Here is a 14,530-nt window from a genome sequence, read left to right as displayed (position 1 = left end):
TGTGAAGATCGGTTGAACATTGAGGGTACACAAATCATTAGCGAGTGCCTACCTTTCTCAGCAGTGGAGTTACGGGAAGTTGTTAGGTCCCTCAAGGTAGGAAAAGCCCCGGGCCCAGACGGTATCTCCGTCGAGGCCTATAAGGTGCTCATAAAAAAGCATGAACAACTGCTCCTTGATACCTACAATGCCTGTATATCGACTGGAGTATTTCCGAAACGATGGAAGCTACAACGGTTGGTTCTGTTGGATAAAGGTAAAGGGCCACCCTATATACCTTCATCCTACAGACCACTGTGTATGCTGGACGTAGCAGGAAAGATTTTCGAGTCTTATTAGAAATCGACTGAGAAAGGAAGTAAACGACGCTGGTGGCCTAGCGGAAAATCAGCACGCTTTTCGGCCGGGTCGCAGTACAATTGGTGCCATTTCCGAAGCGCTTTCATTTGCAAAACGTACCTGGATGGGCTGCAAACAATCCCGTCCAGTATGCATTATGATGACCTTCGATGTCAAGAATGCATTTAATTCGGCCAAATGGTCGGATATAATGGAAGCATTGCGGAAATTAGGTCTACCCGGGTATCTCATAAACATCATAAGTGATTACTTAAATGATCGCTTTTTGATGTATGAGACAACTATGGGAGAAGTGATGAAGGAGCTCAGTGGAGGAGCAGCTCAGGGCTCGGTCCTCGGACCAGAAGTCTGGGTTGTCCTCTACGATGTACTTCTGTGCCTAGATCTAACGACAGAGGTACAACTGGAGGGATTTGCCGACGATGTAGTGGCATTGATCCTTGCGCGGAGTGAAAGCGAAGCTCAAGGATTAGCAAGTCTGGTGGCAAAGAAAATCGACACGTGGCTCAATGAGCACGGAATGGTGCTGGCCACTGTGAAGACGGAGATAGTGGTTCTCACGACTCAAAGGTGGTTTCCGAGTCCTTTTCGAACTCTCGTTGTGGACCAACACATCGAGAGTCGAGGGTCCCTGAAATACCTTGGAGTGACGATCGACTCGAAATTAATATTTCGAGAACAGATCATCAATGTCGCTACAAAAGCGTCAACAACGGTGGCGAATCTCTCTCGGTTGATGCCAAATGTCGGGGGGCCAAGGAGTAGCCGTAGACGAGCTCTCATGAGTGTTTCTAACTCGATCATGCTTTATGGAGTAGAGATCTGGGGAGAAGCACTCAAAGTAGAGAGAAATCGGAAACGACTAGCGTCAATACAACGGAGAGGCGCACTAAGGATTGCTTGTGCATGTCGAACGGTGTCGGAGGCAGCCGTACTGGTCATCGCTAGTACAATTCCGATCGACCTACTTGGTTTTGAGAGGAGACGTATTTGGGATGCCAGGCGGGCTGGTGAAGAACCCTTGATAGATGTCAGAAACCGAGAACGCGAGGAGACCTATGCACTCTAGCAGGAGCGCTGGGACTCTGAGGAAAAAGGGCGGTGAACTTTTAGACTCATTAAACGAGTTCGTGAATGGATCTTGAGGGACTGGGGGGAGGTAGATTACTATCTTACACAGTTTCTCACCGGCCATGGACAGTTTAACGAGTATCTACATCGTATGGGGATCCGAAACGTTCCCTACTGCGCATATTGTCCGGGAGTTGTTGACTCCACCGAGCCTACCTTCTTTAACTGCAGACGTTGGTCTGAAACACGGCTACGTTGGCAGGATCAGAAGGCAATGCCTGCACGGCCTGAAGAGGTCGTCCCTTGGATGCTGGCGACTAAAGACAACTGGACAACAATGACGGGGTTTGTAAGGGAGGTACTGTTGGAGAAGAAGAAGGAAGAGGAGACGTCGATGGAATAACTGCAGGAAATGAGGAATGAAGAAAGGCGGAGGATTAAGCTGCAGGAGCAGCATGGACGGGGCCTGGTACTGCGAAGTAATGCTAACGCGGTCCCGCAGTATCAGGTACAAGAGAGGGGAGGATTTTAGTGAGTAAAAATCTCACACTACCGGCAATCCACCATCACCAACATCTTGCCGGTGTCTTTTGAAGATTTCCCTCCTCTCGCCCAAAAAAAAAAAAAAAAAAAACTACTACTACTACTACTAGACTGCGAACTTACACTCGCACAGGCTACTCCCACCTCAAAAGAGTGGGATGCGCCAAAGTTGCACCATACTGCTCTTCTATACCACTCTTGTAGTTCAGTTTGTTAATTGCATCCCAAGAAACTTTAAATCTATTAAAGAATTGCACATTTGGACCTGATTGAGTGGGCCAATATACTTCGAAAACACTCTTCAAAATGATTTCGAATATATGGTGACGACATGGTAGCAAAATTAACTCATGGCCTAAAGCTCTCTCTAATTCAACACCTGCACCATGATGAACACCTATAAAAAATTATGTCATAAAACCAAAATTAGAGAGACAAAAATTTTTTAAACGTAAAGTTCAGTCTCATGCTTCGCATTATGAGTTGTGCAATAAACCAATTTTTTCATATTAAGCTTTTTTGAAAAAAATTTAATTAAACAACAGAAACATCATTTAGAATTCTTATTTCTTAATACGCAGAAAAAAAAGTTGAATTGAAGCAAAAAAGTTGTTTAAAGATTTAAATTTTTTGAAGCGATGGAAAAATTTTCTTGAAACAAAAAAATTTTCATGGCTCAAGAAATTTTTATTTTACCCAGGATATTTTAATTTTAACTCTTGTAAATATTTTATTGGGCCAATAAAATTCGATTCTTCACCCTAAAAATTTTTCTTTCTGTGTAAGTAAACCTTCTTTGATGATCTATTTTTACAGATACCACAATAAAAATGGAAGACGGCAATTTGGGTTCAATCGAAATTTTTAAAAATGGGCACTGCTTAAGCAATTTTTTGTGAGATTGTACTGAAATTTGATTTAATATCTCATTTAATACAATGTGAAAAAAATTACTTTGAGAAACGAGAACAATCTTGTTTCAAGAAATTGACTTTATATTATAGCTGAATTAATAGCTGAAAAAATTAATATTTTTTTTCAGAGTGATCTTTTCATAAAACAAAATCTTCTCTTAATGTAAAAAAAGGTTTTCGTAAAAATGAACCGTTTCTTTCACCAGAAATTCAAATTTGGAGTTGAAAACTTGTTGGTTTTTTTTTAGAAAAAATTTTCTTCCACATTACTAAAGAAAAATTTTGAAAAATTAATTCTCTGCAACAAGATCATCCTTTCGTCTAAAAGATATTTTTTTATTGCAAAGCAGTATAAAAAAAGCAGATCTGAGTATGAGAATAATATTATAAGCAATTGTTAAAAAAATCATAAATTTTTTGTTTTTGAAAAAATTGCTATTTCTGATTTATTTTTTATAAGCCAACAAATTAAATATCAGCAAAATAAAATTGTTTTGAAAAAATAACAAATAGCATTATACAAAAATTTTTTATAGTGAAAATAAATTTGAAAAAGTTCTAAAAAATTAAAAAAAATGTACTTTAAGGTAATCCTACCGTTACCACAGGTGTCAAATTAATGCTATGTGTAATTTGGCTTGAGTAGTATTTTCATTTGGCAACGCCGCATAAAAACTAAAGAGACAGAAATACATTCTGTTTCACTCAACATATGAGTTTATGCGCGGAAATCTGTTGCGCATACATTTGTTTATGTTTACACTAATTATCAGTTGCATATGTTTATTATCAAAAATGTTGGAGTTAAATTTAATAAACTGCACAAAAAAAGTATTTCGTTGGAAAAGTAAAAGAGTTACCGAAAAAATATATAAAAAAAATCTGAAACAAGTCACACTGGCAAAGAAATTAAACGAAAAACATGGTAAATTCATGTCACCTAACCCTACCAAAAATGTAGATGATATCAACATAAATACTGATGATGATTTGGACAATGATTATGGTCGTTGAATAATTGACTTAAAAACATTAGGCAAAAATATGTTTTGCATTCATTGTGAATTTCTATTATCGTTAACTGATTTAGTATCTGAAAAACGGATTGGCGTAGCATCAATAATGTCCATAAAGTGCAGGACGGGTCATAAAATAACTGGAGTGTCAACTGATAAACAGCACACAGTATCTAATGGTAACAGTCATTATGATTCGAACACTCAGCTTGTAATAGGTAGGTAACAATAGAACAGTTTCAATCAAAATAATTCTCAGTATTGAACATTTATAATAATCAATTTTAGCAACATTAACTACTCTCTCATTTATGTTTTTATTTTAGGTTCTATAAATAGTGGAATCGGAAACACGCATGTAAATAAAGTCTTTACTGCGATGAATATCCCACAAGTCAACTGGAAAAATTTCAAAACTCATGAAAAAGAGGTCATTCAAGGAGTTGAAAGCATAGCTCAGGAGAGTTGTCTAGCTGCTGCTAAAGAAGAGCGACGATTGACTATTGAAAATAATGAACAATTGAAAACTATGCTGTAAGTCATAGCCTTATATTTAAATTTTTACAAGTTTTTAGAAGTATAATTTACCAGATCGAAAATTAACCTTTTATATCATGCACCTCATATTTTTTAGATTTTTTAAAAAGGCAATTGTACATAATATTAATTTACATTTAAACTATGAATTAGCGAAAAATACAATTATAAATAAATTTTTTTCAAAATGATTATTCGCCTGTTGAACGCTATAATCAATATACCATTTTTAGCATTAATCGAAAATGTTAATAAATAATTAAATACTATGAAAAAATGCTGCTATTTTTTATTTCTTTTCTTTTAGATCTTCTAATTACCAAGAAGAATTCCTATTCCCTTCCTCAAGTAAAACTGAAATTCAAAATAAGAATATTCCAGATGATCAGATCGTGCGCGTCGCAGTGTCTTTTGACATGGTTTACCAGAGGCACAGGAATAACATATGATAGTTTATCGGGAACAGGAGCATTGATAGGATATTTTTCGAAAAAAGTTATTGCATACGTAACGCTAAACCGCAAATGCGCTAAATGTGATCGTGGTCACTCATCCAATGATCATGATTGCCGTTTAAATTTCGTGGGCAGTGCCGAGGACATGGAGCCTCATGCGGCCGTGGTTTTGACTAAGGACAATCCTATTCTACGAGCGTGCAACATAGAAGTAGGAATATTTATCGCTGACAACGACAGCAGCTCTATTTATGCTGTCAGAGCCGCTAATGTCCATGAACTATTAAAGCAGTCCGATAAAAATCATACATGTAAAGGTGTGGTAGGTGAATTATATAAAATAAGTAAAAATTTTAAAGAACTAACAAATACTACGATACAATACTTAAAAAAATGCTTCAATTATTGCGTATCTCAGAATCAAGGGGATGTAATGAGCATGGCAAAAGTCATTAAAAATATACTGTATCACGCTTTCAATCATCATAATGACTGTGGTAACTGGTGCAGTTACAAATCTAACCCAGAAAATTACCAACACACAAATATTGGTGATGGTTTCAAAGACAGTAATTTATTTGAAGCTTTAAAACATATCTTTGATAATTTAGCATTAAAAACTAGTCAGTTTGTGAGCGGGGCTTCCAGTAATCCTAATGAAAGCTTAAATGCAATGATAGTTAGTAAAGCTCCAAAAACTCGTCTCTACAGTAAATCACCTGTAGGAGATGGAAGAGTTGCATGTGCAATTAGTAAAAAAAATGTAGGGGAAAAATATGTGAATGATTTAACAAAAAATTTGAAGATGTCATCTGGGATATATCGTGATAAATTTTGTAATGACGTTGACCTCTTCAATGAAAAAAAATACGCTAATTCTTTGACCCGAGCTGCCAAGTCAAGAAGAGTAGCATTGAAGAAAAATAAAACAGTTTTAAAAAAAAGACATGAAGCCAAAGAAGGCACTACCTATGAGAGCAATATTGGACTACGTGATTTCATCCATGAAAGCATTCCTATTGTAACAATTAAAGATTGCAAGGCACCGATTATTGTGTTTTTTGATTTCGAAACTGGTAGTTTTTCTAACACGTCAGATATTCTTCAAATTCCTGCAAAGCACGAGCATTATGAGTTTTCCGTTTATGTCAAGCCTACCCAAACCATTTCTGAAGAAGCTAGTAAAGTACACGGTTTACGGTTAGTTCTGGATAAACTAGAACTTCATGGTAAACTAGTCTCACCGTGACTTGGTCGGAAGCATTAGTTGCGTTTTATGAATTTTTAATCTTGCTTGATCGAAGATGCATTTAAACAGCTCATAATTGCGCATTTGACTACCCTCGTCTGATGAATGCTCTGGATAAATGTTTTTTAAAACAGCATTTCTATAGTATAATTTTAGGGTACTGTGATTCACTGCCAGTTATTAAAAAAAAAAACTGGTAAAACTAAAAAAGGTGGTAATAAATTAGAAAATATTGCTAGAGAGTTGGAGATAAACAATGACAAAGCTCATGATGCTTTTTACGACGTTGTGATGTTGAGTGAAGTTTTAAAAAAATTGAATATTACTTCAGATGATTTAATTAGCTCTTCTTTTACTTGGGACGATGCATGCAATAAAATAAAATTTGCAGAAAATTTACCAAAAGCTTTAAAAGATCTAGAATTATTAAAAGATTGTGTATCAGTAGGTATGAGAAAAAAAATGATTGTTGCAAATGCAACCTTTGAACAGCTTGAAGATACTTACAAAAAAAAAAAATATGCTGGTATCGCACAACTTTTAGGTAAAGATGAGAATGGTGTAGTGAGAATTACCAAAGCAAAAAAGATTTTGGACCGAATTTTTAATTACTTTGAAAGTAACGAGAAAAAAATTAAATACTTTTCTATTTTGAAAATAATTTATATTATACTGTGTATTTTATAACATGTTGCTCAATTTATTTATGTAACTTTATTAAAAATAAAAATTATCATATGTTTTTTAAAAATCTGTATAACACTGATATTCTCACATATCGCATTGGTGCATGTTTGGATTTCGCGCGCGTACTAACCTTTTCTGCGGCGTTGCCACATTTAAGTCGACTAGTACTTTTTTCTCAATCATTTATTAATTGTTCTTATCACAGGCTCTGAGTTTATGGTTTTATTTGCACATAATATTCAATAAATTTTTCTCTTTCTATTGATACCAAAAGTATAGAAAAATCAACGTCCAATTTTGTGAAATAAAATAAAGTCTGTGATTTCCCATAAGGATCAATGTTAAACGCAAAAATTTATAAATATTAATATCTTTTTTCAGTGCTCTGTAGGCCTCCAAAAATTTAACTGCTTAATTATGATATTATAAAGTACCAATATGCCAAGTTTCATTAAATTCTGAACGTCAATTCTAAAACCGGTAGTACCACTTAAAATTTATTAAGATTTGTTTCTATTTCAAAGAAGTTTCATTTGAATCTGAAAAGGATCAATTTAAGGAATTGATATTTTAAGACTATTAGAAAGATTTACCCGTATTTGTAGCGGCGGTGTCAAAGCACATTGCTTTTTTACATAACGACTAACACCCCAATCGTTAAGTGTTGAATAAACAGCCGATGCTTGATCGATTCCAGTTCCAGAACTTATTTTTGGAATTCCAAACAATTGTTCTTCACCTGATGATATAAGAACAACGGGTAGTCTATCGACGGAATCAGATCCAACAATGTCACTGAGGATTTTACCATCCCAATCCCCTTGAACAACGTAGTTATCGTTTAACTTCAAATTTTCTTTTAATTCTTTAGCAATATCTTCTCTTAATAATATCCGCTTTCGATGAATAATGCTATAGCTTAAATTAACATTTTGAAGATCAACTCCAACACCCTTCAAAGCCGCAGCTAAAATATAAGTAGCGTTTCTGTTACTTACATTTGCGCGATCTAACGCAGCGACAAGTTCAGGTATCATAATATTAATTTTTGGAGTTTCTACTAACAATAAAAGTTCAGTTTCAAAATCAGAAATAGCTGACGTATGACTTATCGTTGATTGCGAAAACGGTAGACCTTGACTTGCTGGTGTAACAGCACAAGTGCCTGAAAGCACATCAGAATCTGGAATTTATCATAACATTGCAAATTTTATTATATTGATGGTGTAGTTTTATTTTCAATTTTGGGTTTCAACCAAAATCTTCAACATTTTTCGAAACGTCGGTTTGCAAAATAAGCTCAACTTAAAAAAATTTCTTTTTCAAATTTTAAAAAAGATGCAAAATCGAAGAGAAACTTTCTTTTAAATAATTTAAGAATACATAAAAAATGTCGATGTTTTTTATAAAAAGAAGGAAAAATTAATTAAAAATAGTAATTATCGAGAAACTTTCAACATTTGCCGAGAATTAACATAAAACAATGACAATAGCTTTGGATGATTTCGATAAATCATTTCATAAAGTCATTTTGAAAACTTGTTAAAAAAATTTGAAATTAGACTTTGACCTTTTAGTTTTTCTAAGAAATGTATCTAAATTTATAAAAAGTAATTGCATTAATGTATAAAAAAATTCACTTAGAAATGAGATTTATCTGGACTAAAGAAAATTTTCATTAGAAAAAAGAAATTTACACTACAAATCAATGAAAATTGGATTCATACAAAGGTAATGTATAGATGATAAAATTTGTATGAAATACAAATTTCCTTGAAATTTCCTTAAAATTTGGAAGTTTACGCCGAACAATACTGTCTGTGGGAAATCCAATTAAATAAATTTCTTTATCCATTGTTGATATCAAATAAATGAATAAGATATCAAATCTAATTGGAAAATTGTTAACAATAACACAAAACACATAATAAAGAACAAATAACATAAACCAAAAGTAACTTAACGCGTAATACAAGTAAAAGATAATACAAAACTGGTCTTAGAATAAATAATTCACAAAATATAATAATAATATATTTATAAGAAAGTGAAAAAAAATAGTAAAAAAGAATAATTGAAAAAACACGTCCAAAAGCTGTGAATACGTCTTCACTAGTACACGTCACTCGCAACATTGAATGCTTAACAATAAAAAAGTATTACTCTAATCAAAAAAGCTCGCCAATTAGCTAATTCTTGGAAAAATACCAGCATTGAAGCTTATAAAATATAGGTAGAGGGGGGCGAACAAAAAGGATTTGTAATTGATATGGATAGTAGAGTCATATTAAATATAATATACAGGGTGTCTCTGAAGTGGCGGGAGTAATTGTTGGGGTCGATAGAGAAAAAAATACTGAATCGAAAGTTCCTGAGCCAAAAATTTTTTTGGGCCATAGAATTTGAGTTATGAATTAAAAACGATAGCCAATCAGAAGCGCGCTATTCGAGAAATGAAAATGAGCGGGGAAGTAGAGGAGACGCGAGAGTGAGATGCTGCAATAGCAGCTTACTCGCTCACACAAAGCCGAGCATGAGAGGGGATTGTGACGCTATGAGCCGAGTACGTAAATGTGAATGAGTGGATGTATGAGGTCGCAAGCGGACGGCTTAATGTATGAGTGTGTGTCCGTGTATCGCAGCATTATTGGAGGCGTTGTAACGCTGAATTAAAGCTAACCGGGTACTCTAAGACAGAGGAAAAATTTTAATTTTTATTTTTATTCGAAAAAATTTAATAAAAAAATAAAAAGGCCCAAGATTTAACCAGACCCACAGAAACGGAGAGTAAATTTTTAATTCTCATTTATTTTGCTGGGGATTATTTTCAAATACAAAAAAAAAAAAGGCTAAGATTCAACTGGAATCCAAAAGAGATGGATGAAAAAATTTTATTTTTATTTTTAATCAGCAAAATTATTTTTCTTTAAAAAAGAGCCCAATCTCGACTGGAGCAAGAAAAAATGATTGAAAAATTTTATTATTAATTTTCAATCAACAAAATTATTATAAAAAAATAAATGGGCCCAAGTCTCAACCGGACCCAAACAAACGGATAAAAATTTTTATTACTTACTTAATTTGGTGGAAATTATTTTTAAAAACGAAGAAAATTCCCAAGACTCGATCGGACCCAAAAAAAAATAATTAAAAGAATTTTTTCCTTATTTTCAATCACCAAAATCATGTTTCTTCAAAAAAAGGCCCAATCTCGACTGGAGCAAAAAAAAATGATTAAAAAATTTTATTATTAATTTTCAATCAACAAAATTATTTAAAAAAAAAAATAGTCCGCAGACTCAACCGGACCCAAACAAACAGATAGATAGTTTTAATTACTTATTTATTTTGATGGGAATTATTTTAAAAAACGAAGAAAATCGCCCAAGACTCGACCGGACCCAAAAAAAAAAATAAATTGAAAAATTTTGTTTTCATTTTCAATCAGCCAAATTAATTTCTTTTCGAAACAAGGCCCAATCTCAAACAGACTAAGAGAAACTAATTAAAAAATTTTATTTTTATTATTAATCAAATATTATTTAAAAAAGAAAATAAGCCACAGACTTAACCGGACTTAAACAAACGGATAGAAAATTTTTATTACTTACTTAATTTGCTGGAAATTTGCTGGACCCAGAAAAAATGATCCAAAAATTTTATTTTTATTGTTGATCATCAAAACTAATTAAAAAAACAAATGAGGCCCTAGACTCAACTGGACCCAAACAAACGGATAAATAATTTTTATTACTTATTTATTTTGCAGGAAATTATTTTTGAAAACGATAAAAATGCCCTAGACTCGACCAGACCCGAAATAAAATAAATTGAAAATCTTTGTTTTTCTATTTTTAATCAGCAAAATTATTTTCCTTTGAAAAAGGGCCTGATCTCGACTGGATCAAGAAAAAATAATTGAAAAGTTTTATAATGAATTTTTAATCAACAAAATTTTTTAAAAAAAAAATAGGCCCCAGACTTAACTGGACCCAAACAAACGGAAAGAAAACTTTTATTCCTGTTTTTTTGTTGGGAATTATTTTTGAAACAAAAAAATTGCCCAAGACTCGACCGGACCCGAAAAAGATAAATCGAAAAATTTTATTTCTAAATATTAATTAACTAAATTATTAAGAAAAAAAAAGACCCAAGACGCAGCAGGACCCAAATAAACGGATAGAAATTTTTTTATTACTTGATCACCAAGATTAATTTTCCTTGAAAAGAAAGGCCCAATCTCAAACAGACTTCGAATAACTGATTGAAAAATTTTATTATCAATTATTAATTAACAACATTATTCTTAAAAAAAAATTAATAGGCCCCAGACTCAATCGGACCCAAACAAACGGATCGAAAACTTTTATTTCCCATTCATTTTGCTAGGAATTATTTTTAAAAAAAGAAAAAATGCCCAAGACTCGACCAGAGCCAAGAATAGAAGAATGCAAAAAAATTTATTTTCTCTTTTCAATAACAAACAAAAATTTATTGAACAAAAATCAGCCTAATCTTGACAAGACGATAAAAAACTGATTGAAAAAATTTATTATCAATTATTAATTGACAAAATTATTTCAAAAAAGAAAATAGGCCCCAGACTCAACCGGACCAAAACGAACAGATAGAAAATTTTTATTACTTATTTCTTATGCTCGGAATAATTTTTGAAAACAGAAGGAATTGCCCAAGACTCAACCGGACCCAACCAAACGGATGGAAAACTTTCATTTCTCATTTATTTTGCTGGGAATTATTCTGTAAAATAATTTTTCAATTAATCGTCAGGTAAAATGTCAAAAAATAAATTAAAACAAACATTGAACTCAAGTCCCAATAATTTTGATATTTTAATTAAAATTATTTTTTAATTAATTGACAGGTAAAATGTCAAATAAGGAATTGAAAAAAAAATCGCTCTCGAGTCCTGATAATTTTGATATTTTTATTAAAATTATTTATCAGTTAATTAACAGGTAAAATGTCAACTAATAAATTAAAAAAAAATTGAACTCAAGTCCGAATAATTTTGATATTTTAATTGAAATTATTTATCAGTTAATTGACAGGTAAAATGTAAAAAAATATACTAAAAAAATCGCTCTCGAGTCCTGATAATTTTGATATTATTATTAAAATTATTAATCACTTAATCAACAAGCGAAATGTCAAATGATAAATTAAAAAAAAATTGAACTCAAGTCCGAATAATTTTGATATTTTTAATAGAATTATCTATCAGTGAATTAACAGGTAGAATGTCAAATTATAAATTAAGAAAAAAATTGAACTCAAGTCCGAATAATTTTGATATTTTTATTAGAATTATCTATCAGTGAATTAACAGGTAGAGTGTCAAATTATAAATTAAGAAAAAAATTGAACTCAAGTCCGAATAATTTTGATATTTTTATTAGAATTATCTATCGGTGAATTAACAGGTAGAATGTCAAATTATAAATTAAGAAAAAATTGAACTCAAGTCCATTGTTTGTCCGGTTGATTCTGGGCCCTATTTTTTTTTCAAAATAATTTTCTCGATTAATAATAAAAATAAAATTTTTCAATCAGTTTCTTCTAGTCCGGTTGAGATTGGGCCTTTTTTGAAGAAACATGATTTTGGTGATTGAAAATAAGGAAAAATTCTTTTAATTATTTTTTTTTGGGTCCGATCGAGTCTTGGGAATTTTCTTCGTTTTTAAAAATAATTTCCACCAAATTAAGTAAGTAATAAAAATTTTTATCCGTTTGTTTGGGTCCGGTTGAGACTTGGGCCCATTTATTTTTTTATAATAATTTTGTTGATTGAAAATTAATAATAAAATTTTTCAATCATTTTTTCTTGCTCCAGTCGAGATTGGGCTCTTTTTTAAAGAAAAATAATTTTGCTGATTAAAAATAAAAAATAAAATTTTTTCATCCATCTCTTTTTGGATTCCAGTTGAATCTTAGCCTTTTTTTTTTTTTTTTTTTTGAAAATAATCCCCAGCAAAATAAATGAGAATTAAAAATTTACTCTCCGTTTCTGTGGGTCTGGTTAAATCTTGGGCCTTTTTATTTTTTTTTATTAAATTTTTTCGAATAAAAATAAAAATTAAAATTTTTCCTCTGTCTTAGAGTACCCGGTTAGCTTTAATTCAGCGTTACAACGCCTCCAATAATGCTGCGATACACGGACACACACTCATACATTAAGCCGTCCGCTTGCGACCTCATACATCCACTCATTCACACTTACGTACTCGGCTCATAGCGTCACAATCCCCTCTCATGCTCGGCTTTGTGTGAGCGAGTAAGCTGCTATTGCAGCATCTCACTCTCGCGTCTCCTCTACTTCCCCGCTCATTTTCATTTCTCGAATAGCGCGCTTCTGATTGGCTATCGTTTTTAATTCATAACTCAAATTCTATGGCCCAAAAAAATTTTTGGCTCAGGAACTTTCGATTCAGTATTTTTTTCTCTATCGACCCCAACAATTACTCCCGCCACTTCAGAGACACCCTGTATACATAAAATTTATTTGATTACGTTCGAGAATTAGTTGTCTTGACCTTGAAATGATTTCCAAGAGTCCAATAATATAAATCAGTATTGTTTGTAAAAAAAAAACTTTCACTCAAATATTCATTGAATTTTCATAAATAATACATTTTTAGGTTAAAAATCTATTTATTTAAATAAAATATTTAATTTCAAGCAGTAAAATGGCATTTATTTATAAAAATTTTTAGTTTTTTGCAGGTAACGTACGATCAGTAAGGAATATCAAAAAACTTGTCAAAAGATAAATTATAGGAAATTAAATTCTCTACAAAAAATGTGATACAAAATTTTCCCAGAAAGTTGATGGTTGCGTCGGAAAATAAGAAAAATGTATAAATTTTGAACTAATCCAACTTTAACGTTGAATAACTTTTGAAAAAATGAATATATCAAAAATTTGTAAGAATCCTTTTTTGCAGAGCGTTAAATTTCCTACAAAAAACTGTATTAGTCTATTTGAATCATTATTTCTAGCGAGAGTTAAAAAATTCCAAAATTCAAAAGTACATTGTTCCCATGTTATTTAAATGGGAAATTGAAATGTACGTTGCGGCACCTCTTAATATTAATATTAAGAGCTCTAACTTTCACAGTATTTTTTTTCACCATTTCCAACAAGATTTTCTCTATAATTAAGAAAAAAAAATTCATTGATTTTTTTTAAACAGTCTAATATATATATTAGGGTGTGCCAAAATGTAACTTCCTTGATGGACCTTATAAAATTGGAATTTTCAGTTCCGCTTTTGAAATCAGCTGCGTTTAGGCCTTTCCTAAGATATTTTGGGGTAAGACGATAAATTTGATTTTCATAAAATTTTTTAACTGGAGCTTAGTTAGGGCACTTCCGCTGAAAATTCAAATTTTCGCCGGAAGTACCCAATTAAACCTCCTGCTAAAAAATTCTATGAAAATAAAATCTATCATCTTACCCCAAAATATCTTAGGAAAGGCCTAAACGCAGCTGATTTCAAAAGCGGAACTGAAAATTCCAATTATCAAAGGTCCATCAAGGAAGTTACATTTTGGCACACCCTAATATATATATATATATATATATATATATATATATATATATATATATATATATATATATATATAGGAAATAATGAGGCTTATCATCACCACGGTGTCTGAAATTCTTGGAAGATT

General features: G+C 32.0%; 2 protein-coding genes across 2 annotated transcripts; both read left to right on the top strand.

The window, feature by feature from the left end:
- Nucleotides 1-3,572: 3,572 nt before the first annotated feature.
- Nucleotides 3,573-4,890, top strand: LOC141535446 (uncharacterized). The gene is made up of 3 exons (XM_074255370.1): nucleotides 3,573-4,122; nucleotides 4,231-4,438; nucleotides 4,749-4,890. The coding sequence occupies exons 1-3, from the start codon at nucleotides 3,933-3,935 to the stop codon at nucleotides 4,888-4,890; spliced, it is 540 nt and encodes a 179-aa protein (XP_074111471.1). The 5' UTR covers nucleotides 3,573-3,932.
- Nucleotides 4,891-5,041: 151 nt separating this feature from the next.
- Nucleotides 5,042-6,145, top strand: LOC141535445 (uncharacterized). Its single transcript, XM_074255369.1, has one exon. It carries the CDS (start codon nucleotides 5,042-5,044, stop codon nucleotides 6,143-6,145), a length of 1,104 nt encoding a protein of 367 aa, XP_074111470.1.
- The last annotated feature ends 8,385 nt before the right edge of the window (nucleotides 6,146-14,530 follow it).

The sequence above is a fragment of the Cotesia typhae genome, unplaced genomic scaffold (assembly GCF_013202065.1).
Source record: "Cotesia typhae breed Kobodo isofemale line unplaced genomic scaffold, CoteBio_Ctyphae scaffold_13, whole genome shotgun sequence".
NCBI lineage: Eukaryota > Metazoa > Arthropoda > Insecta > Hymenoptera > Braconidae > Cotesia > Cotesia typhae.
The sequence above is the reverse complement of the archived record's forward strand: the minus strand, read 5'-3'. Positions and strand labels throughout refer to the sequence as shown.